The sequence below is a fragment of the Salmo salar genome, chromosome ssa11, assembly GCF_905237065.1.
Source record: "Salmo salar chromosome ssa11, Ssal_v3.1, whole genome shotgun sequence".
Lineage (NCBI taxonomy): Eukaryota > Metazoa > Chordata > Actinopteri > Salmoniformes > Salmonidae > Salmo > Salmo salar.
This window is the reverse complement of record NC_059452.1, coordinates 64,643,976-64,670,062: the sequence shown is the minus strand read 5'-3', so window position 1 is coordinate 64,670,062 and position 26,087 is coordinate 64,643,976. Positions and strand designations below refer to the sequence as shown.

Sequence of the window (26,087 nt, the reverse complement as noted above, 5' to 3'; positions counted from 1 at the left end):
GGTACCACATGAGGGAGGAGGATGTCTTCCCTGTAACGGACAGCGTTGAGATTGCCTGCAATGACAACAAGCTCAGTCCGATGATGCTGTGACACACCGCCCCAGACCATGATGGACCCTCCACCTCCAAATCGATCCCCCTCCAGAGTACAGGTTTTCGGGGTAACGCTCATTCCTTCGACGATAAACACGAATCGGACCATCACCCCTGGTGAGACAAAACCGCGACTCGTCAGTGAAGAGCACTTTTTGCCAGTCCTGTCTGGTCTAGCGACGGTGGGTTTGTGCTCATAGGCGACATTGTTGCCAGTGATGTCTGGTGAGGACCTTCCTTACAACAGGCCTACAAGCCCTCAGTCCAGGCTTTCTCAGCCTATTGTGGACAGTCTGAGCACTGATGGAGGGACTGTGCGTTCTTGGTGTAACTTGGGCAGTTGTTGTTGCCATCCTGTACCTGTCTCGCAGGTGATGTTCGGATGTACCGATCCTGTGCAGGTGTTGTTACACGTGGTCTGCCACTGGGAGGATGATCAGCTGTCCGTCCTGTCTCCCTGTAGCGCTGTCTTAGGCGTCTCACAGTACGAATATTGCAATTTATTGCCCTGGCCACATCTGCAGTCCTCATGCCTCCTTGCAGCATGCAAGGCACGTTCAAGCAGATGAGCAGGGACCCTGGGCATCTTTCTTTTGGTGGTTTTCAGAGTCAGTAGAAAGGCCTCTTTAGTGTCCTAAGTTTTCATAACTGTGACCTTAATTGCCTACCGTTTGTAAGCTGTTAGTGTCTTAAGATGTTTCAAATGTATCCTACCCCAAGGTCGCCACCTTGATTTAATGCTTGGCCAGATCATTCTTCAAGATTTTGAAACGTTCACAGATGACCACCAGGGTCAAATAATAATCACAATGGTTATAGGGGGTTTAACAGTTCACCATATAAGGGCTCAGGGCCAGACCCAGATGCAAACACGGGAGGCAGATGGTTTGATTGTTTGATATGTATTCATTCCAAAAGGGGTAGGCAAGAGAATGGTCATGGACAGGCAAAAGGTCAAAACCAGATCAGAGTCCAGGAGGTACAGAGTGGCAGGCAGGCTCGAGGTCAGGGCAGGCAGACTGGTCAGGCAGGCGGGTACAGAGTCCAGAAAACAGTGCAGGGTCAAAACCAGGAGGACTAGCAAAAGAGAGAATAGCAAAAGCAGGAGCACAGGAAGAACACGCTGGTTGACTTGAAACAGACAAGACGAACTGACACAGAGAGTCAGGAAACACAGGGATAAATACACTGGGGAAAATAAGCGACACCGGGAGGGGGTGGAGACAATCACAAGGACAGGTGAAACAGATCAGGGCGTGACACACCCAGGAGCAAATGTCAGTTGGATTTTTATAGCCGAGCATTCAGAGGTCGAGACAGCAGGTGCAGTAGAGAGAGAGGGTCGAAACAGCAGGACCGGGATAAGGAAGGAGGTCTGGTGACAGGGTTCCATAGCCGCAGGCAGAACAGCAGAAACTGGATCAGCAGCACGACCAGGTGGGATGGGGACAGCCAGGAGTCGTCAGGCCAGGGAGTCCTGAGGCATGATCCTAGGGCTCAGGTCCTCTGGCAGGGGAGAGAGAGGTTGAGAGAGGTTGAGAGATGAGAGAGAGAGAGAGAGAGAGAGAGAGAGAGAGAGAGAGAGAGAGAGAGAGAGAGAGAGAGAGAGAGAGAGAGAGAGAGAGAGAGAGAGAGAGAGAGAGAGAGAGAGAGAGAGCGCATACTTAAGATCACACAGGATACCAGATAAGACAGGAGAAATACATCAGTTAGGACAGACTGACACCAGCCCCCCGGCACACATACTATTGCAGCATAGATACTGGGGACAGAGTATAGCCCACAAAGATCTCCCCCACCACACGAGCCTGAGGGGGTGCACGACCAGACTGGAAAATAACGTCAGTGCCTCAACCCACTCAAGACTATAGCAGAAAAAGCCTGGCAAGACATGATGCACCCCTCCTAGGGATGGCATGGGAGAACACTAGCAAGCCAGTGACTCAACCCCTATTATAGGGTCAGAGGCAGAGAATCCCAGTGGAGAGAGGGGAATGGCAAGGCAAAGACAACAAGGGTAGTTTGCACCCCTGGGCCAGACTACACTCAATCATAGGGCCTACTGAAGAGTTGAGTCTTCAGTAAAGACTTAAAGGTTGAGACTGAGTCTATGTCTCTTACATGGATTGGCAGGCCATTCCATAAAAATGAAGCTCTATAGGAGATAGCTCTGCCTCCCGGTGTTTGCTTAGAAATTCTACTAACAATTAGCAGGCCTGCATAGTACGTGTAAGTATATACCGCAGGACCAAATCAGAGAGATAATGAGTGAACAGATGATGAATTTGATATAGTTGCACCACCTCACATGTATAGTTAACATAAGTACAGTCATCAGTTGTATCTGTGTGTGATCCCACCAATTTGGTAAAGAACTGAAGTGAATCTGATAACTGTGTGTCTCCTTTTTGGGTTGCATGTGCTGCATGATGGTCTGTTGGGTGTAGTGTACTGCAATACAATCACAGTTGCTGAGGTGAAGGATTAAATTGAAGCCTTAGCAGGAGGAAACTATCTGTATGTTGAAAATCATCTATGTTCATTCATGAGCAGAGTGAGGATGACGGACTTCGGTGAAGCCCTATCTAAGGTTTAGATTAAGGGTGAATGTTAGAGTTATTGCTGGGTTTAGGGTAAGGGTGAAGTTTAGGGTTAGGATAGGGATTAAGGTTAGGGCTAGGATTAGTGGATAGTTAGTTGAAATGTTAATGATATTCTGTAGAGCATCTACAGATGAACGATCCAAATGAAGTGTTACTGTTATATTGGACAACATGACTGGAAGGGAATCCAGTTCCAAGAGGAGATGTCACTGAGGTGGCAAAACCCAAAGGGGCCTGTTTTTATTTATTTTATTTTATTTAACCTTTATTTAACTAGGCAAGTCAGTTAAGAACAAATTCTTATTTACAATGATGGCCTTCCAAAAGGCAAAAGGCCTCCTGCAGGGATGGAGGCTGGGATTAAAATATATATATATATATATATATATATAGAAAACACACATCACAACAAGAGAGACAACACTACATAAAGAGAGACCTAAGACAACAACATAGCAAGGCAGCAACACATGACAACACAGCATGGTAGCAACACAACATGACAACAACATGGTAGTAACACAACATGGCAGCAGCACAACATGGTAGCAGCACAAAACAGGGTACAAACATTATTGGGCACAGACAACAGCACAAAGGGCGAGAAGGTAGAGAGAACAAAACATCACACAAAGCAGCCACAACTGTCAGTAAGAGTGTCCATGATTGAATCTTTGAATGAAGAGATTGAGATAAAACTGTCCAGTTTGACTGTTTGTTGCAGCTCGTTCCAGTCGCTAGCTGCAGCGAACTGAAAAGAGGAGCGACCCAGGGATGTGTGCTTTGGGGACCTTTAACAGAATGAGACTGGCAGAACGGGTGTTGTGTGTGGAGGATGAGGGCTGCAGTAGATATCTCAGATAGGGGGGAGTGAGGCCTAAGAGGGTTTTATAAATAAGTATCAACCAGTGGGTCTTGAGACGGGTATACAGAGATGACCAGTTTACAGAGGAGTATAGAGTGCAGTGATGTGTCCTATAAGGAGCACTGGTGGCAAATCTGATGGCCGAATGGTAAAGAACATTCGCCGCTCGAGAGCACCCTTACCTGCCGATCTATAAATTACATCTCCGTAATCTAGCATGGGTAGGATGGTCAACTGAATCAGGCTTAGTTTGGCAGCCGTTCAGGAGACATAATGTTACAGAACATTCAGAAACAAATGTATTGTTGCCTGGGGTGGCCAGGATGTCCGTTCCATCACCCAGAGCACACATGCCTACCAGTGTCTGCATGGATTTGAATCTGACCCAAACCAGTGTCTACATATATGAAAACAGCACGTTAATATGATCTGTGGTTAAAAAGAAAAGGTCCCAAAGAAATGCTTCTTTGTGACATCACAGGATAGGATTAAAAGTTTAAAAAACAATTATCAGGCCTTCCACTGTCTTCCACTGCCTGTTTGATGGTTTGTCAGAGGGCGTAGCGGGATTTCTTATAAGCGTCCGGATTAGTGTCCCGCTCCTTGAAAGCGGTAGCTCTAGCCTTTAGCTCAGTGCCGATGTTGCCTTTAATCGATGGCTTCTGTTTGGGATATGTCCATATGGTCACAGTGGGGACAACGTCGTCAATGCACTTTTTAATGAAGCTGGTGACTGATGTGGTGCCACTTCTCAATGCCATCAGATGAATCCCGCAACTTATTCCAGTCTGTGCTAGCGAAACAGACCTGTAGTTTAACAGCCGCTTCATTGGACCTCTCCCGTATTGAGCGCATCACTGGTAATTCCTGTTTGAGTTTTTGCTTGTAAGCAGGAATTAGGAGGATATAGTTATGGTAAGATTTGCCAAATGTAGGGTGAGAGAGAATTTTGTATGTGTATCTGTGTGTGGAGTAAAGGTGATCAAGAGGTTTTTTTGCCACTAGTTGCACAGGTGACATGCTAGTATAAATGAGGTAAGATGGATTTCAGTTTTCCGGCATTAAAATAACCGGCTACCAGGAGCGCGTCCTTTGGGTGAGCATTTTCTTGTTTGCCTATGGCCCTATACAGCTCCTTGAGTGTGATCTTAGTGCCAGCATCGGTTTGTGGTGGTAAGTACATTTTACATTTGCATTTAGCAGACGCTCTTATCCAGAGCGACTTACAGTAATGAATGCATACATTTTTTTTCTTTCTTTTTTTTTCTTCTCCGTACTGTCCTCCCGTGGGAATCAAACCCACAACCCTGGTGTTGCAAACACCATGCTCTACCATCTGAGCCACAGGGAAGGCAAGTAGACGTCTAAGAAAAATATTGAAAACTTTCTTGGTAAATAGTATGGTCTACAGTTTATCATTAGGTATTCTAATTCAGGCAAGCAGAACTTTGAGGCTTCCTTTATATTAGAGATATCGCACCAGCTGTTGTTAACAAAGAGACGCACACCACCCCCCCTGAGTTTACCCGACGCGCCTTTCTGTCCTGCCGATGTATAGAAAAACCAGCTAGATTTATATTTTCCATGTCCTTGTTCAGCCACGACACGGAGAAACATAGGATATTACAGTTCTTCATATCACGTTGATAGGATAGTCTCGAACAGAGCGCGTCCAGTTTATTCTCCAGTGATTGCATGTTTGCCAATAGAACAAAGGGTAGAGGCAGTTTATCCACTCGCCGACGTAGTCTCATCAGATATCCTGCACGCTGGTCTCTATATAAGCCGCCTCTTCCTTCTTCAAGTGTTGGGGATTTGGGCCTGGTCCGGGATGATCAGTATGTCATTCGCCTCCAACTCATTGAAGTAGAAATCCTCATTCAAATAGAGGTTAGTCATCGCTGTTCTGATGTCCAGAAGCTCTCTTCAGTCATAGGAAATGGTGGCGGAAACATTATGTACAAGAAAAGTTGAGATCAGTGCACAAAAACACACAAAATAGCACAATTGGTCAGGAGCCCGTAAAACGTCTGCTTTTCCCCCCAGCACCAACTCAATGTAGTCAAGCGGGTCGAGAGCTTCAAGTTCCTCGGTGTCCACATTACCAAAGACCTATCATGGTCCAAACACACCAACACAGTTGTGAAAAAGGCACGACAACGCCACTCTTTCCCCTCAGGAGGCTGACAAGATTAGGCATGGGCCCTCAGATCCTCAAAAAGTTCTATAGCTGCACCATTGAGAGCATCTAGACTGGCTGCATCACTGTTTGGTATGGCAACTGCTTGGCATCCGACCGTAAGACGCTACAGAGGGGAGTGCATATGGCCCAGTACATCACTGGGGCCGAGCTCCCTGCCATCCAGGACTTCTATTCCAGGCGGTGTCAGAGGAAGGCCCGAAAATTTGTCAATGACTCCAACCCAAGTCATAGACTGTTGTCTCTGCTACCGCACGGCAAGCGGTACCAGAGTGCCAAGTCTGGGACCAAAAGGCTCCTGAACAGCTTCTACCCCCAAGCCATAAGACTGCTGAACAATTAATCAAATTGTTTCCCTTTGATTTGCATTGACCCCCTTTTTATTTGCACCGATTCTCTAGCACAGGCTCTGTGCACACTCACTGGACTCTATCAATGCACTCACACATATTACACTGACACTCCAACACACTACATACAACTACATATCCTCACACACACTTTCACTCTACACATACAATATGCTGCTGCTAATCTGTTTATTATATCATGATTGCCTAGTCACGTTTACCCCTACCTACAGCACATGTACATAATTACCTCAACTCCCTCGCACCCCTGCACATTGACTCAGTACCGGTACTCCTTGTATATAGTCTTGTTATTTTGTTACTATTTATTTTTTTGTCATACTTTTTAAATGTGCTTTGTTGGGAAAGGGCTCGCAAATAAGCTTTTCACAGTAAAGTCTACACCTCTTGTATTTGGTGATCTATTTTATTTTCAAAAACTGCAACAAGTTTCTAGCCCAAGGGAGGGTATTTTCTTGCTCCCTACGTAACTCAAATCAAATCAAATGTTATTGGTCACATACACATGGTTAGCAGATGTTAATGCGAGTGTAGCGAAATGCTTGTGCTTCTAGTTCTGACCGTGCAGTAATATCTAACAAGTAATCTAACAATTTCACAACAACTACCTTATACACACAAGTGTAAAAGGAATGAATAAGAATATGTACATATAAATATATGGATGAGCTATGGCCGAACGGCATAGGCAAGAGGTATAGAGTACAGTATATACATATGAGATGAGTAATGTAGGGTACGTAAACATTATATAAAGTGACTAGTGATACATTTATTACATCCAATTTTTTATTATTAAAGTGACTAGAAATTTGAGTCATTATGTTGGCAGCAGCCACTCAATGTTAGTGATGGCTGTTTAACAGTCTGATGGCCTTGAGATAGAAGCTGTTTTTCAGTCTCTCGGTCCCAGCTTTGATGCACCTGTACTGATCTCGCCTTCTGGATGATAGCGGGGTGAACAGGCAGTAGCTGGGGTGGTTGCTGTCCTTGATGATCTTTTTGGCCTTCCTGTGACATCGGGTGGTGTAGGTGTCCTGGAGGGCAGGTAGTTTGCCGCCGGTGATGCGTTGTGCAAACCTCACTACCCTCTGGAGAGCCTTACGGTTGTGGGCGGAGCAGTTGCCGTACCAGGTGCTGATACAGCCCGACAGGATGCTCTCGACTGTGCATCTGGAAACGTTTGTTGGTGTTTTTGGTGACAAGCCAAATTTCTTCAGCCTCCTAAGGTTGAAGAGGCGCTGTTGCGCCTTCACCACGCTGTCTGTGTGGGTGGACCATTTCAGTTTGTCCGTGATGTGTACGCCGAGGAACTTAAAACTTTCCACCTTCTCCACCACTGTCCCGTCGATGTGGATAGGGGGCTGCTCCCTCTGCTGTTTCCTGAAGTCCACGATCATCTCCTTTGTTTTGTTGACATTGTGTGAGGTTATTTTCCTGACACCACACTCCGAGGGCCCTCACCTCCTCCCTGTAGGCCGTCTCGTTGTTGTTGGTAATCAAGCCTAGCACTGTAGTGTCGTCTGCAAACTTGACGATTGACTGCGAATCTCATAGTGTTTGATGTCATTGGGTAGAACTGAACTTATTTTCTATAAAACTTAGAAATTGGCAAATTTTCACGTGCTGACATTGGTATTGTGCTGGAGATAATAAAATGTTGAAAAGTGGTGGAGTTGCCCTTTAACTCAATTTGTATTTAAAGAAATGTATTGTGTTGCACCATGGAGAATATAAAGGACTGATATGATTGCCTGCCATGTAGAATAGAGAAGCATGTCCGTTTCTATACATTACATTTATCTGCAAAGTTCTGAACGTTTCACCGGACTGAAAACATACGATAACACCGTCCTATACAGTCTGTCTCCATAGACGGGTTGGTTGTTTAGCAACAAAACCAATGTGTGCGAAACTATGGGGCAAAACGGACTGGGTTGCCTTAGATTGTTGACATGTAAACTATTGTTCATCTCCAATGTTTATTGAAAACATAAGTACATTTGCACAGTGAGCATTTCGCTCAAATACATTGTTGCAGTTGTTGGTTAGCTAACTAGCGGATTTGAGCCATATTAGCATAGGCATGACATCAGTCAAAACAAGACATGGTATAAAGAACAAGATAAAATAGCCACCTACAATTCCCCACATGGCAGCTTCTTGTCATTGTTGCTAGCCATCTGCCCATCAAGAATAACAGACTTCTGTCCCATTGAATTGTGTGCATCGTTTGTGACGTTGTCAGCTAACCCGTCTATTCCTTCCTACTGTGAACAGCCAGCTCTGATGCAGTTGTTTAACACACACACACAGTAAATAAATGCAAGGCATTCCATGTGAAAACGGATTTCAATAGACACGTTCAAATATTCTATATTCAATGGTTTTTCACCCAGGGTAAAGCTAGTCTGGGATCTGGTCATTTTAAATCTTGACACTTACAAGTTATAAGATACCCATTGACTCTTGAAGAATATATAGCCTCATGAGCCTATCCCAACAGTCTATTATAATCCAAAATATAAGGTTTTATTCACTGATCACAGACAAGGACGTAAACCCCTCAATATGTTTAAAATTATCATGTGGATGTCATGGACTGTCAGTGAGTCAGTCCATGCATCTAGAGCGTGACTCATGAATTTGAGAAAGGTTAGTTTCCTAATCTCATCCCTCAGCTATATAGCAAAACAAGTGGTGGGGTGGCCATTTTGTTGTTTTTCTGTTCCCAGAATGTAGCTTTAACAATGGTAACTATTGTGTCTAAGTCCTTCCACAAAGTCCTATATGACCTGTCTCCTGTCAGCAGTTCCTGTTCCTCCTCAGAGGTACTTGTAGACAGCCTTGTCCGCTAAGGTCTGGATCTCCATCTTGACGGGACACTTGTAGAAGTGGGAGAGCAGTGTCTCTGTGTAGCCAATAAGGAAGTAGAACTTCTGAGGAGGGAGTTTCTGCAACATCAGGGCACACACCACCAGCATGTTCCCTCGCCGCTTTATCACAACCTCATTGGCTAGGCAGTTATGGAAGGTGCCGAAGATGAAACGGCGCACGAACACGTCCTCTACTGTACGATCGGATGCTCCTCCCTCTCCCTGTAAGTTGCCTAGTAGATAAAGAGGGAAGAATAGAGGATGGAGGGAGAAGAGACAGAAACATTAGGAATACTTGAACAATTATGAAGTTTATTTAGCTGCATAATTAACTGATGAATTTAAGGCTAGCCCCTAGGACAGCATATTTGCTAATAAGTTTGGGGTTGTCTTTACATATAAGGTCAGATAACTTAGTGTGTAGGATTTTTTTTTTAAACTCACCAGTGTGCTGGGAAAGCCATCCCTTGCGATGGCCTATGTGGTGGGGGTGGAGGGCTTGCTCGTAGGTCAGTGGTCGGTCTCCTTTCCCCACTCGGATACGTGCTGCCCGATTCTAAGACAAAAGAAAAGTACAGATGTTTAGTTGGAAGCAGTCTTGTCAGCAGCAAGTGAGTGACTAGGTAATGTCCAATGTGGAGGATGGAAATGCTGTAACGTTAAGTCTTCGAATAAAACATACCTTGCAGCATACTGCAGTGACATGAAGTGTTCGTGTTCCAGAGTTGACGCATATCGAAGTACCGACTCTGGCAAGCGCGATCTGTGAGGCAAAGACATGAATGCAATGACACTCAGCAACAGACAAGTAACATTGACAGCTAACGTTAGCTACATCGGCTAGCCAGCCAGAAACACACTTTCTCCAAGCCCACACACGTATCTCAACAAAAACGGTTCATAGTTAACATGTAACAATACTTTAAGGTATAATGTTGTCAAATTATGGACTAAATGTAAACATGCTTCTCACCGATAATATCACACTCCGACAGCTCAAAGACGCAGCCATTTTGACTAACGAAAGTGTTTGTGGGAAGGGCCATTGGCCTGGGCATGGCTAGAAGGGGTACAGCTTTTGTCAAATGAACGTCAGATTTTACTTTTCGTAGCAGTTTAGGATAATTAGGTTAGGTTAAGGGTTAGGGTTAGCCAAAATGCAAAACGTTTCAAATTTGGACAAAAGTGGGAATCCATCAAGCCATGACCAGTGGCGATTTCATCATGTAAATCTTGGTGGGGCAAAAAAAATCTAAAGTAGAGGGATGCATGCCAGCAAAGCCACTACACAACACAAAACTAAACAATACATGAATTGCACTTTAACGGTGACAAACGGTGCCCACAAACTGTTAGGGTCTACATAAAGCTGTCCCAACAGCAGTCCCAACATCTTACCACTGCTACACCAGACTATCAGTGGAGCCTTGTCTGGCAGCGAAACAGTTAATTCAGCCTCATTTACTGCCTTTAAAAAATAAAAACAGCTGTTATGACTTACTTGCTTAAACAAATGTGGTTTCTAATGGCAATTGATATGTACAAACTTTGGCATTAGGGAACGACAAGCGGATAAGATGCAATACGTAATTTCAATTAAGACAATGAGCAAGCTAGGACGTAAGTAGTCAATATAACTATTTGTTCAGCACTTTTGAAATGTAAAGCGACAGAATTCAGACCATGGGCCGTTCTTACAGTATTCTCCCTGTACACCAAGTCAGAACCATAGGATATATAATGGGGGCATATAAGCAGACAATGATTACATTTCTCTAAAACAGGTTATAGGCTACATGTGCACCACCAAATCGGAACAGTTGGTGAAATTAAGAGGGGTAAATAGACCAAATGATTAGGGTGAGGCACATGGGCTACTAACAGTTTACTACACAACATACACTTAGTATTACTTTCTTAGCTACAGTATACATATCTCCCTGGCATATTACATCATTTATGCAGCAGCATACAATACATTTTTGGACTCACCTTGTTGTGCTGTGCTCACTTGAACAGGAAGGTGGCACGGCGGTCCTTCATGGGCAAATTTTGTAATCAAAGTCTGGTATTCTCTGGATTTATGGTGCTTTCAAGACAACTGGGAACTCTGAAAAAAACAAGGTTGAATCATGATGACGTCATTGAGCTTCAGGTCGTAGCTCTAGAAAGAGGGCAGAGTTCCCGACTTACAATTCCGAGTTGGATGACCGTTCAAAACGTTTTTTTCCCCCGGAATTCCCAGTTGTCTTGAACTTATTGAAGTCAAGTTTTCGCAGTTACGAGTTAAGAGTTGTTTTGCGCACGGCACAAATCATGCTTCATTGACAGCATGGCCAATGCTGAATGTTTATCATTTTAACTTGGAACACAGACACTTAATCCCAAATTTGGGACCACACAGCCACTCCATTGAATAGCAGGCTAGTGATTGCTTTGCAATGCTTGCAGTTAGCCACTGTCACTGATTCCTTTGAAACCACTCGTTGTTAAATTTGCGATTTTCAACTTGTTGTGTAATGTTTATGTCCAATGGCCAATGAGCACTGATACATTTTATCTATAATTTCTCTTAATTATTTATCTTCATATGACAAGGATTAAAAGTAGATTGTAGACTTGATTCATGATGACAACTGCTCGCTAAGATTTTGAAAGTATCAGTCCAATCAAAGCTACTGTAGATATAACGTGATTTGATGTACTTTTATCTGTGGCCAATGGCCTTGAGCCTTCTTGGATGGGCACTTCTAATATAACTCTATGGCAGCACCTAAGGGGCTTGAATTTTCGAGGTCTACCCTTAGACTTGGCGGTGACGTACTGTCCCCACGAGTGACAGAACACTGAGCTAATCATGGCGCAACTAGAGAACATTACCAACACCTACACTCTACATTTTCCATAAGCAGCCCCACCACCACAGAAAGCACTGAAACACCTGCATTTTCGAGCTGCATTACTTATTAAGAAAGCAAAAAAGAGACCATGTTTGTATGCTGCTTTATTAACTCAATTATTATATATATTTTTTTACATTGTTTGCAAAATGATATGTGATATGTATTAACGCCAAAATAACACGCAAGACAGGTAAGCCCCCTCAAAAAAAAATTGTATTTCACCTTTATTTAACTAGGCAAGTCAGTTAATAACAAACTATTATTTACAATGACTCCCAATCACGGCCGGTTATGTGATACAGCCTGGAATTACGGGTCGCCACTGGCATTGGCCATTATACACGGCCATCACTAGTTACCACAAACACAAAGTCATAAACCCCATTTCTACAATTTATCTTTTTAAAATGTGATTTTAAAACTAAACTTAAGCCTAACCTTAACTACACTGCTAACCGTATGCCTAACCCTAAACCTAAATTAATAATACATGTTTACGCAATAGCCAATTTTGACTTTGTGGCTGTAGTAACTAGTGGAAACCTTTATACTCACCAATGTTCTCATATTATTTTTAACTGTACAATTTTATCAATAGTTAAACTTATATAAACACCAATTATATTTGTTATTGATATATATATATATATTATATTAAATCATTTAGAAAACATTTTGAAATAGGAACCTTGATTTGCGCATGGTTTTTCCTGCGGACAATTTTCAGTTCCTACCTAGAAATTACAATAAAGGTAGCACATTCTTAAAGTCAGCGAACAACTTTAAACGTTTGCGATTAAGATAATTTTATTGAAATATAACAGTGTGTGACATATTACATTGAAAGTTAAAATATACAATGCCGTCGTCTATGGAAATGATAGAGTTGTATGACAACGCTCCACTTGGAATCTTGCAGCATTTCGGAAACATCCATAATTTCCTTGAGGTCTATTTCGGCTTTCTGTACCGCAAGACAGACTTTTACCGCCTGCTGTCAACCCACAATGACCGTATGGGCTTCTCTCCAGGGGTGGCCGAGAAGATGGTCCTAAACGTAATTAACTACAGTAGCTAGTTAAACATTTTACACGTCTCTGTGTTAGCCATGTTGGCTAGCCTGTATTCTCCCTATAATTCTGTTCCCCTGTTTAGTTTTAAAGGTAGACTCAGTAAGATTGTCATCAAACAACAGACATCAACAGTGACCTAATCGGCAAAGACTGACATCATTGGCACTGCCCCTTGCATTTAAGCTCATATGTCAGTGTTGGTTACTAGTTAGAATATCGGCTCCTTGTCTATGATGTCATTTTTTTATTCGATTTTTGTATTTATTTAACCTTTATTTAACTAAGCAAGTCAGTTAAGAACAAATTCTTATTTACAATGATGGCCTACCCCAGCCAAACCTGAACGACGCTGGGCCAGTTGTGTGCCACCCTATGGTACTCCCAATCAAGGCTGGTTGTGATACAGCCTGGAATCGAACCAGGGTCTGTAGTGATGCCTCTAGGACTGAGATGCAGTGCCTTAGACTGCTGCGCCACTCGGGAACCCATCTTGCAACAGACATCAACAGTGACCTAATTGGCCAAGACTGTTGTCATTGTTCCTTCCCCTTGCATTTAAGCTCATATGGGAAATATTGGTAGTCTTAGCTGAGTTGGTTACTAATAGCATGCCCAGTACCCTGCCCAGAACTTTAGTCACTGTTACTAGCTGACTACCACCCGGGACTCAACCCTGCACTTTAGAGACTGTCATTGAACAATGTTTACTTTAATTATGTTAGCAGTTTTACCCAGTTCATATGTATATATTTATTTCATTTCACCATTATTTAACCAGGTAGGCAAGTTGAGAACAAGTTCTCATTTACAATTGTGACCTGGCCAAGCTAATGCAAAGCAGTTTGACACATACAACAACACAGAGTTACACATGGAATAAACAAACATACAGTCAATAATACAGTAGAAAAATAAGTCTATATACAATGTGAGCAACTGAGGTGAGATAAGGGATGTAAAGGCAAAAAAAGGCCATGGTGGCGAAGAACATACAATATAGCAAGTAAAACACTGGAAAGGTAGATTTGCAGTGGAAGAAAGTGCAATGTAGAAATAATGGGGTGCAAAGGATAAAATAAATAAATACAGTAGGGGAAGAGGTAGTTGTTTGGGCTAAGTTATAGATGGGCTATGTACAGGTGCAGTAATCTGTGAGCTGCTCTGACAGCTGGTGCTTAAAGCTAGTGAGGGAGATAAGTGTTTCCAGTTTCAGAGATTTTTGTAGTTCGTTCCAGTCATTGGCAGCAGAGAACTTGAAGGAGAGGCGGCCGAAGGAGGAATTGGCTTTGGGGGTGACCAGTGAGCTATACCTGCTGGAGCGCGTGCTACGGGTGGGTGCTGCTATGGTGACCAGCGAGCTGAGATAAGGGGGGACTTTACCTAGCAGGGTCTTGTAGATGACCTGGAGCCAGTGGGTTTGGCGACGAGTATGAAGCGAGGGTTTGGCGACGAGTATGAAGCGAGGGCCAGCCAACGAGAGCGTACAGGTCGCAGTGGTGGGTAGTATATGGGGCTTTGGTGACAAAACGGATGGCACTGTGATAGACTGCATCCAATTTATTGAGTAGGGTATTGGAGGCTATTTTGTAAATGACATCGCCGAAGTCGAGGATCGGTAGGATGGTCAGTTTTACGAGGGTATGTTTGGCAGCATGAGTGAAGCATATATACAGTACACTATTCTAGTCAAGGCTCATCCAATATATCTACTGCTGTACACACCTTTTCTTTTCATATACTGACCATACACACCATCATATACATGCATATTTATATGCTGGACTGACATTGCTCGTTCTAATATTTCTGTATTTCTTAATTCCTTTCTTTACATTTTGGGGATTTTCTTGTATTGTTAGGTATTACTGCACTGTTGGAGCTAGGATCATTAGCAAAATATGCATACACAACCAATAACATTTATTTTATTTTACTATTTGGAATATCGGCCCCTTGTCTATGATGTCATCTTGCAGACTCTACCCTTTAAGTACACAAAAAGTGATTAGGGGTTGATTATGTACTTGGCTCATTATCTGCACAGTCCTGCCGTCTGTTTGAGCGTGTTGTGGAGCAGGACGGAGAGAGGCAGCAGAGGGAGCTGCAGCAGAGACACGAGGCCTGGGTAGCGCCCCCCATGGTGCAGGAGCTAGAGGTACAGGCCACCAAGCAGCCGGTGGAGCCCAGGGGAGTCAGGACAGAGCCTGCTGCCCAGAGATAGTTCTGTCTCAGGTTCTGGAGAGCCCAGCACACCCTCTAGTACGAGGCCTACTTCTTCCAGCCAAGCCCCAGCCTCTAATCCACAGCCCCAGAGCAGCAGTGCAGCCCAGCATTCATCACAGGGAGACCTGGCAGCAGCCTGCTCAGCCTCTAAAGCAGCCTTAAAGTATGGGCGCGGACCTGTTAATGGTGGGTCGCGACGTGTAAATGTATAATTGTTTCATTAATTACTGGAATTGATTTGGCCAAGTGCATTTGCGCTCTCTGTTCAATGCGCGCTCTCTGCTCAGTTTGGCAGCTGCGTGAGAGGGAGATGCCCGTCTGCTTCGCGATTTATTGTTCTGCAGTTTTCTTGAAGATCACTCCGTGTCACACGATGCAGCGCAGTCGTTCAGGCAGCAGATGGTGCGCTGTCAGCCACTGACTTGTCACTTCCCACTCGCCATCACTCACCGCTGTCATCAAACGGAGTCATGCTAGCCACAAGTTCTGACTGAGCTCAATTGTCATGAAACCCATATACAGCGATGAGTTTCTCTCTCTTTCATACAAACTTATAACGAGGAGCGCCCACGATGTGTTTTGTGTGTGGAAGTGCTTATTAATGAGTCTCGCAATAACGAACAAATTAGTAAAACGACACGTCCTGACCAAACATCCACAGCATGATGGTAAAACCAGGAAGTTCTTTCAGAACAGGGCAGAATTCTTCAGGAAACAGTGCCTCGACAGTGGAAAAGTCAGCTAGCAAGGCATTGTTGTCATTTTATAACAGATGATAAGCAGAAATAAGGGAGTACTAACTAACTCTCATACTATATGTGAGTTTCGCTTTCAAAAAATCCCATGTCCTTGTACACAGATAATAGCTAACATTCGCCAAAGCAAGCTAGCTACTGATAGTGCAACCCAGTAACAGAACAGATGAAGATTAAAAATGATCAGGCCTACTGTACATTTTACTGTATAAATTATTGTTGAAAACTAGTCTAGGTTGGAACTGTTGCTGTTAAAATACAATAATAATTGTTATTCTTAACTGGAATAAACGGATTGACGCAAGATGCTTTTTGAGGCAAACACACAGTTCTGGGTTGCTCATCTATAACAGGAAGCGGTCTCCTGCCTGACTGAGAAAGCAGTAGATGTTCTGGTCCAGTTTGGCACCACATACCTATGCGAGTCAGGGTTCTCAACTCTGACCTACTTAAAAAACAAGTACAGAAACAGTTTCAAGGCTGAGCATGACCTCAGCGTTGCATTGTCAGAAGCGAGTATTTTTTTATTCTGAACTGGAATAAACTGATTGATCACATCACACAGGTATAGAGCAGAAAAGGACTGTGTGTTTTCTGGTCTATATCTGTGTGATGTGATCAATCAGTTTATTCCAGTTCAGAATAAAACGCATGTATTGTATTTTAACAGCAACAGTTCCAACCTAGACTTTCTTTCAACAATAATTTCTACAGTAGGATGTACAGTAGGCCTGATCATTTTTCATCTGTATTGTTACTTAGGGTTGCACTATCAAAAAGCCTGTGTGTGTGTGTGTTCTGTTATTCATCTGTGTGATGTGATCAATCCGTTTATTCCAGTTCAGAATGAAAATAATTTATTGTATTTTAACAGCAACAGTTCCAACCTAGACAGATATGCAAGTGTTTTAATGGGGGAAAATAAACATTAATATATATTTTTATGGATATTTAATTTCATTGTTATTTGTTTTTGTCTATATTGCATTTGTTTTAGGCATAAGGGAAATGAAATGTACCGATATTTATGTATAGTTGCATATTTTCCAAAGCTTGGGTCCCAGGAAAACACAGAATTTCTCATTTGGGTCCCAGGCTGAAAAAGTTTAAGAACCCCTGCTCTAGAGCATCTTCTTCTACAGAGTTACAGTAGTATTGTACTGCCTGTCTTGGGTCATACCAATAGGACTGGTTCTTTCTTAGTGCTTCTTCAATGTTTTAGGAAAGGGTCCACAAAGTAATAGGTGGTAGGTGACCTGTTCTAGATGGGACACTTGCTTTATATATTTGCACAATTACCCTACAAAATATTTTTTGGGCAGTTCTGAATTTGCTACAATCTCCCTGTTGGGATTGAATCAATCCCAAACCTTTGTATTGAGTAGGCCTATTCATTTGTGTGTGTATGTGTGTCTATCAGTGGTCAGGTGGTGCACCAGGCCAGTCCAGACAGTTACGACGGGGCGGTGAGGGACACCTACAGCTGGTCTCAGGACTACACTTACGTTGAGGTCCGTGTCAATGTCCCCAAGACCGTTGTCAAGGGCAGACAGGTAACCACGGCGACCACATGGTTCCTCTTTCTACATATTTCCTTTTTTAAGTCTTTACATTTTAACCTTCATACATGTCTGTGTGAATTATTTGTGTTAATGTGATGAACTTCCTGTGTCCAGTCTGTTATTCCTGAGTTAAACATGTCTCACGGGGTTGAAACATGTATGCATTTACATTTACATTTAAGTCATTTAGCAGACGCTCTTATCCAGAGCGACTTACAAATTGGTGCATTCACCTTATGATATCCAGTGGAACAAGCACTTTACAATAGTGCATCTAAATCTTTTAAGGGGGGGTTAGAAGTATGCGAAGTATTAATGCTATAACTTTACATATTTGCTAAAATGCCCTACAAAATACATTTTGAGAATTTAGAATTTGGTAGAATCTCCCTATAGGCATGGAATTGATCCCAACAGGGCTGTACAGTGAGACCATTATACTCACATATGCGACCAAATATTTTGCTGTGCGACCTGGAATTTTAATTTAGGAGCACCAGTGCACCTAGAAAAATTAAGGATTCTAGCTTTGATATCTCAAATATTTTTCATTGTGCACCTACATTTCTTTGTGTGCGCCTACATTTTTCAATTTAGGCGCACACGTGCTTCTTGTAAAAAAGGTCAGTGTAGAGCTCTGCACAACCCTGTTTATATTGAGTAGGCCTATTCATTTGTGCGTGTGTGGTTCTGTCCAGGTGTGTGTGAACAGGCAGTGTGCGTGTGTGTTTGAAGGAGGGAACAGGAGAGAAGGTCCTGATGGAAGGAGAACAAACACACAAGATCAACACTGAGAACTCACTATGGAACCTGGAGCCCGGACACTGTGTGGTGGTGAGTCCACACACTAGGAATGGGCATTTGAATTATTTCACTATTCAAATAATATTATGACATTTTTAGGATATCCGGATAGTAGTAATTCTAAAAATAATAATTGCCATTGACTCAAATGCCAAAGGACAGTACAACAGGGCAGTGTTCTAGTACTCGAGTCCAGGATTCGGACTTGACTCTGGACTCAAATCACAATTTTTGTGACTAGACCAGTGGTGACTCAGACTCTACCAGTTGTGACTTTGTTGTCAGGAAATCTCTCCTTTGCATAACTCTACATACTAGCTACAAAAGCAGATGTTAAAGCTGCAATATGCAACTTTTTGGGCGACCTGACCAAATTCACATAGAAATGTGAGTTATAGATCTGCCATTCTCATTAAAAGCAAGTCTAAAGTGGTAGATCTATTCAATGTGTGCTATTTCTATGCTTCCCATTATCAAGTTTTGTTTTTGTGTCTTACTTTTGGTTATGTACACCAGCTTCAAACAGCAAAAAAATATCATATATGATTCTCTACACTATACTTGCTTGTTTGGTCACATAAACTGAAATTAGGCGAACTATTCGAATTTTAGCAACCAGGAAATGGCGGGGCTATTTCTACATATTGCACCTTTAAATAGCTCTATTATCTATTTAGCCTTATACAAATGTGCAACACTAATGAAATGTAGCTTAAAACATGGTTGGACAGCTACTTTTAGCACTACCAATGGACTTATGACTTGACTCGTGACTTGAGTATAAAGGACTTGGACTTGAACACTAGGGACTTGGGACTCCACTCGGATTCGAGGTTTAGTGACTTGACAAGATCACTGCAACAGCGGACATGCAGCAACAGTGAACGAGAAGTCTGACGTTTGCCATAATAGAACTGATACAAAAACAAATTCTGTTGAGTGTTTTGCATTGATCTGTGTTATGTCCTCTGTTAGGTGTGCGCCTGAAATCGCTATATGAAGAGGGGAAAATAGCATACTGTTGTCAGGGCTGGAGGGAGGGATAAATGCCCAGCAGTAGCTCAACACACTGTCATAAAAGCGACATTCAAAAGTGTATTTTTATTAAGATTTTTAAAATATCATGGTATATCCTTGTATGTAACAATGTCACAAGGATAATTTAATTAAGACAACGCTTTTTAATTGATGATAAAGGCCTAAAAAAATAAAAGAACACTCACACAAGACCGTTCGGGTGTTCAAATAACCGTGCCCATCCCTAACACGCACATGCACCGATAGTCAGAGACACACACACACACACACACACTTACAAATATGTATAGACTCTAACACACATGCTGACTCTCCCTCTGTCTGTAGTTGTCTCTCAGTAATAGTGGTCAGGTGTGGTGGAGTGCAGTGTTGAAGGGAGAGAAGGAGATTGATGTGAACCAGATCAACAGAGAGCGCTTGATGGCCACTGTGGACGAGGAGGAGCACGCCGTGCTGGACGCACTCACTTATGACTACCGCCAGAAACTACAGGGCAAGCCCCAGAGCCACGAGATGGTGAGAGCACATTCACACGAGCGGGCACACACACGGACGCACGTACATTCGTAAGCACACACAAGTCTCATGATCTTGAAAAGGGTATAGGGGCACATGTGTATAGAACAGTGTTTCCTCTGGAAAAATGTGTAGCAGTGGGGGGGTTGAAGGGTCCCACCCAGATTTTTTTTTATCTAGGGAAGCTCAGTTCTGGTGACATGAAAAAAAAAATCCATTCTACTCCAAAATGAATGAAAATAAAATGACGCTGACACCATAGAAAATATAATTCCCACATCCTGAAATAAGCCCCATAACATATTGGTTAAAATGAATTGTTAAAATGATTTTAAAATACTGCTTATTGCTAATAGCATAACTGAAATCACTTGTAGCCCAACTGATGCAGTATAGTGGCTATAAATAAATATGCTGAAGCATGGGGCTGGCTATCTGCATTTACCCTATTGGGCTAATCATTAGCTAGATCCCAAATGTAATCTTTTAACTAGCTAGCGTCGTGTTGATGAATTTTATGGCCCAAAAAACTTGCGTGAACACAGTGAATATAATATAGACTGTTAGGGTAACTTGGTGTTACCCACCACCCGGGGTAACACGCTCCTTGCCTATACTTCTCACAGAAACCTCTTAATGTTAAGCATTTTTCCCCCAACACTTCCCCTGGTTGCCACTACTCTTGCTCAACTAAAAATGTAATCTGTCTCATCACAATTTAAGTCACTCCAAAAAAAAGTATTTTTAGGTAGGGTGGCAGTTTAACCCAAGTTACCATACAAATGACGCATTACATTTAGCCCCACTCTCCCATACACACTCACAGGGAATTGCAGAACATGCTTAACCATGACGCTGCTAAAAATGGTGCCGTTTGCATATATTTTTTTGAGAAATAGATCAAGTAGGAATGGAAAGCTGCGAACCACCTCTTTTTAACAAAGACCATTAAAACTGCTGTTTTCCCCACGATTGCAAGAATTGGTGCGCATTGATTGCTTGTCAAAATGCAGGTTTCCCTCCCTATGGCACTCGTAAGAGTAGTTAGAGGAATATTTATCTCGCATAGAAAACACAACAACAAGCCGATTAGGTAAAGATACTAAACAAAAATACAAACGCAACATGCAACAATTTCAAAGATTTTACAGAGTTACAGTTAATATAAGGAAATCATTCAATTGAAATAAATAAATTAGGCTTTAATCTATGTTGGTCATAGATAACTTTTTTTTTTAAGTATGGGCGTGGATCAGAAAACCAGTCAGTATCTGGAGTGACCACCATTTGCCTCATGCAGCGCGACACATCTCCTTCACATAGAATTGATCAGGCTGTTAATTGTGGCCTGTAGAATGTTGACTCACTCCTCTTCAATGGCTGTGCAAAGTTGCTGGATATTGGCTGGAACTGGAACACGCTGTCGTACATGTCAATCCAGAGCATCCCAAACATGCTCATTGGGTGACCTGTCTGGTGAGTATGCAGGCCACGGAAGAACTGGGACATTTTCAGCCTCTAGGAATTGTGTACAGATCCTTGCGACATGGGGCTGTGCATTTATCATGCTGAAACATGAGGTGATGGCGGCGGATGAATGGCACGAAAATGGGCCTCAGGATCTCGTCACGGTATCTCTGTGCATTCAAATTGCCAGTGATAAAATGCAATTGTGTCTGTTGTCTGTAGCTTATGCCTGCCCATACCATGACCCAACACCACCATGGGGCACTCTGTTCACAACGTTGACATCAGCAAACTGCTCGCCCACAAGATGCCATACACTTGGTCTGCGGTTGTGAAGCCGGTTGGACATACTGCCAAATTCTCTGAAATGATATTGGAGGTGGCTTATGGTAGATAAATTAACATTAAATTATCTGGCAACAGCTCTGGTGGACATTCCTGCAGTCAGCATGCCAAATGCACACTCTTTCAAAACTTGAGACATCTGTCGCGTTGTGTTGTGACAAAACTGCACATTTTAGAGTGGCCTTTTATTGTCCCCAGCACAAGGTCCACCTGTGTAATTATCATGCTGTTTAATTAGCTAATTGATATGCCACACCTGTCAGGTGGAAGGATTATCTTGGCACATGAGATATGCTAACTAACAGGGATGTAAACAAATGTGTGCACAACATTTCAAATAAGCTTTTTGTATGTTTGAACAAATTCAGGGTGCTTTTATTTCAGCTCATGAAACATGGGACCAACAACACTTGTTGCGTTTATATATTTTCTTCAGTGTAGATAAATCAAACAACCCCATAGTAGAATAGTTTTTCTATTCATTACTTGTTTTGTTTTCAGAGGGAAAGTAAATGTGGACTGTTTTAGCATCATCAAAGTGCACCTCAAAATACATTTTGAGGCATTTTTGGGGAAATGATTTTGCTGTGGCGCAGCACCACATTTAAATGAGTGCAGCGGAAAAACTGGTATAGGGCATGGGCTGGAGGTGAAGGATTGTGGTGCTGAACTATGTTGAGCCCAAGAGTGTTATTTGTTAGACAAATTGCAAGACCAATTGTGCGGTTTTGTATTTGGATTGTATGCACGTATGTATGTGCACATTCCATTCTTACAATGCACTCTATCGGTTTTTCTCTCCTACCCGTCTCTCTCTCTCTCTGTAGAATGTACATGATATGCTGAAGAAGGGCTGGGATGCTGAGGGCTCTCCCTTTTAAAGGACAACAGTTTGATCCCTCCTTGTTCGACATCCCCACCAGCGCTGTACAGTTGTGAACACACACACACACACAATGTTGGGAATTGGGTTTGAGACTGAGCAGAATTGGCTATTTATTTGGTGGAAACAGCCTGGTATTTTAAGACCATTTTCTTTCTTTTTTTGTTGCTAGCTTTGAATAGAAGGGAAAGAAACCCCGTGGAAGCTTTGTTACTGTGTTCTGACTTATGTGAAATACCTGAGTCCTATTCATTAGGTACCAAACGTAAGAACGGACTGAAACTGGGAGGTATCACCTGGTCTCCTTGAACACTCATTTTCATTTTCTGTTGTTGGCCCTAATGAACACAACCCTGAACTTACATGTTTATGTATCTGTCTGCCCGCTGAACAGACCTGGAAGATAGCTATACAGTGACAGATCTAGGATCAGCGTGCTTTCCCAAATCCTAACCTTCATCATTGAGGTGATGGATGCAAAACTGGCCTTAGATCAGTGTCTACGGGTAACTTCCAGGTCCAGATATGTCTCAGTGTTGTTTTACATGTAGATTACTTTTATTAGTGGGCTTAATACCTCTCTGCCGTTTCCTTTTACTGAGGTGTCTATTTTTGTGTGCCTGAAATAAATTCAATGAAGTAAAAACGGTAAATATGCACTGATGTGTTCTCTCTATGTGTGTAGGCTATGTGTGTCACAGGAGGTTGGTGGCACCTTAATTGGGGAGGACTGGCTCGTGGTAATGGCTGGAGCGGAATAAGTAGAAGGGTATGAAACACATGATTTCTATGTGTTTGATGCCCTTCCATTTGCTCCGTTCCCACGGGGGGCCAGCACAGAAAAAAAAAATGTATGAAATGAAATGTATGCATTCACTACTGTAAGTCGCTCTGGATAAGAGCGTCTGCTAAATGACTAAAATGTAAATGTATAATTACGAGCTGTCCTCCCCCCAGCAGCCTCCACTGGTGTTTGTGTGATGTGGAGCGGCACTAAAACCTATGCGGTTTTAGATCTACAGGAGTGCCAGGCTGGCAGTCGACTTGAGATTCAGCAGTAGTGCCACAGGAGGGCGCTGTCCCAAGATTTCTGATTCTCAGCGCAGTATAATATTCCTTATTGGCTTGATAATGGCTGTATCCGATGAATAGGTCGATATGGATAAGGATGAATATCAGAACTGATATAGCTAGAGCTAGTAAGATGCTTACAGACAGAAATCCTAGACACTTGCAGACAGGTCTTTGAAGTTCAAAAGGATTCTCTTTCTTTTTCAGATCTGAAGTGTAGATGCTTTGTTCCTAAGAATACTGTTAGTGATGACAGTGCAGAGGAACAAGCCAGGAATAGAGACAGTAGACAGTAGGTGTCTATACAGATCTCTTCCTTCCCAGGTCAGTTACACTAGTACTTGATTTCACCCAGTTCTCCCAAGTGGACTGAAATAGGTGCCGGTAGGCTACTTTTTTTATTTAGGTGAAAGTATTCATACTTCAGAGCCAATTCTATTAGAGGGGCCAGTTTTTTTCAGGAGAAAATTTGGGGTACAGTGTTGAGCACCGGTTCACTTCAAGCACTGCTGCCATGGACCAGACCTTGCTTTGAATTGGAGATGTAGGTGGTATTGATCATCCTGAAAATACCAGAATCCAAGCAGGCCTAATGCAACCACTAAAATTGACTTTTGTTTGCATATTTTTGTTTGTACAAATACCAGTTTAGGGATCTTTGCAGTCTGACAGTTTGACACTAAAACATAATCCATTTTATTTTGGTAGGCTAGATCAACAACAAAAAAGAGAGACGTAAAATCAATTGTATAGCCTGTAGGCTGGCTATACCTGTTCCAGCAGCTACACATGATGGTGATAATGATGGTGGTTCCATGATGCTGATGCTGCCAAACGCCTGTTATGTTAGTCTATAGAATCTCTGATGCTGTGGCTTCAGGTGTTATCGAGCTGATGCAATGCCCCCTGGTGGTATGAAAAATGGGTTGTATTTACAGCGCGCTTGATGGTGTAGAAACAGCGTGAAAGGCGATCGAACGACACACTTTGGAAGAGCGAGAGAGTACCACCACTGCCTCTCCTCCACTCGAATAGCCTACATCTCCACTCGAATACATATCTGTAGTAGATTATAGTGCGCTCTGGACAGAAAACGCATTACACCGCGGTATTTTTTTTTTTACATAGAATAACTGGGCTACTCAACGGATACATCCTATTTCAATTCACTTGAGGACCGGACTATTTAGGACGCTCGACCCCCGCGAATAAACGGACGATGGCGGTTACTACCTGTACACGTTTTACGGACGATTTCCAACTATATGAAGAACTCGGAAAGTATGGCTTTGCTGTATTATTGCTTTACGTTATGGCACAGAAGCGGTAACAACATAGCTTTCACTGTATCGTCCTTACCCTGTTATTATTCTATAGTTTCTTTGAATCGTTGCATATCTGCAGATGTGTGTGGGTAGTTCGAGCGGCGGAATGGGGGTCAGAACTAATCTCTGCTGATGATCTGTCACGTTCGGAGCTACACAGCCCTCTGAACAAAACGCATGCTGTCGCTCTGCTTTGAGGTGTAGCCCCGAGACGACCCGATTTAAACGTATAGATAAAATATAGACTACATTTGATCCGTTTGCAGCATGTTCTGTACCGGCAGCAGCAGTAATGGGGACTTGGGACACGCTGTAGCGATCTAGAGAGTGACAATTTGAGCTGTCAAAGAGCAGAGCGGGATGGGCTGTTTTGTAATTGGGGTCTTTAGAGCAATGGGAGACTGCTGAGGGGAGGACGGCTCATAATAATGGCTGGAACGGAGTAAATGGCATGGCATCAAACAAATGGAAACGTATTTAATGTATATGTTGCCAATCCACTGACTCTGCTCCAGCTTTTACCATGAGCCTGTCCTCCCCAATTAAGGTGCCACCAAGCTCCTGTGCTTGAGAGAGAGAGAAATTGGACAGGGAGTTTATGTGCCACAGCAAGATAGGTGTGTCAGGCTGTGTGTGGGTGGGACTGGGTAGGGGGTAGTATTCTCCTCATTCTCAAACAGGAGGAGAAACACATTTTCTAAATCATAATGCATCTTTATGCAAACACAACTGCAGAGATTAAGAACCAAACATTTGCTGTATGTATTAACATACAGCAAATATGTACGTTTAGCCTACTACTATGAGTTCTACTCAGAGGTCTTGACCTTTAGGGCACAGCATGTAGTACACTTGTACATGTAACTGCAGGGTCGCTGTGTGTGTGTGTGTGTGTGTGTGTGTGTGTGTGTGTGTGTGTGTGTGTGTGTTTTCTGGCCTGTGTTATAAGCCAGAGACAATAACCATACTGTGGTAGCAGCAGCTGCCTAGTAGATAACAGGACCTTCATTACACTACAGTTCCTGTAAGGGTGGCAGTTTGTCCCTTTTTGGTGTGTGTGTGTGTGTGTGTACGTGCGTGCGAACGAGCATGTGTGGGTGTGCAATATATGTT

General features: G+C 42.8%; 2 protein-coding genes and 1 pseudogene across 10 annotated transcripts in view; 2 read left to right on the top strand and 1 right to left on the bottom strand.

Moving 5' to 3' along the window:
* Nucleotides 1-8,101: 8,101 nt before the first annotated feature.
* Nucleotides 8,102-10,103, bottom strand: mrps24 (mitochondrial ribosomal protein S24). The gene is made up of 4 exons (XM_014127997.2): nt 9,983-10,103; nt 9,692-9,772; nt 9,454-9,565; nt 8,102-9,242 (listed from the first exon to the last, which is right to left on the bottom strand). The coding sequence occupies exons 1-4, from the start codon at nt 10,019-10,021 to the stop codon at nt 8,959-8,961; spliced, it is 516 nt and encodes a 171-aa protein (XP_013983472.2). The 5' UTR covers nt 10,022-10,103; the 3' UTR covers nt 8,102-8,958.
* A 2,551-nt stretch (nt 10,104-12,654) lies between these two features.
* Nucleotides 12,655-23,342, top strand: LOC106563001 (nudC domain-containing protein 3-like; annotated as a pseudogene).
* A 1,231-nt stretch (nt 23,343-24,573) lies between these two features.
* LOC106562908 (calcium/calmodulin-dependent protein kinase type II subunit beta) overlaps nt 24,574-26,087 on the top strand; it is a 66,234-nt gene continuing 64,720 nt past the window's right edge. For 4 of the 9 annotated variants that reach the window (XM_014127994.2, XM_014127995.2, XM_045689841.1 and 1 more), the window contains exon 1: nt 24,582-24,930. In XM_014127994.2, coding sequence (XP_013983469.1) covers nt 24,869-24,930 — 62 coding nt within the window. In that variant the 5' untranslated portion in view covers nt 24,582-24,868. Of the gene's footprint in view, nt 24,931-26,087 lie in introns of all 9 variants that reach the window. The other 5 variants (XM_045689843.1, XM_045689842.1, XM_045689840.1 and 2 more) reach the window with 4 other exon arrangements.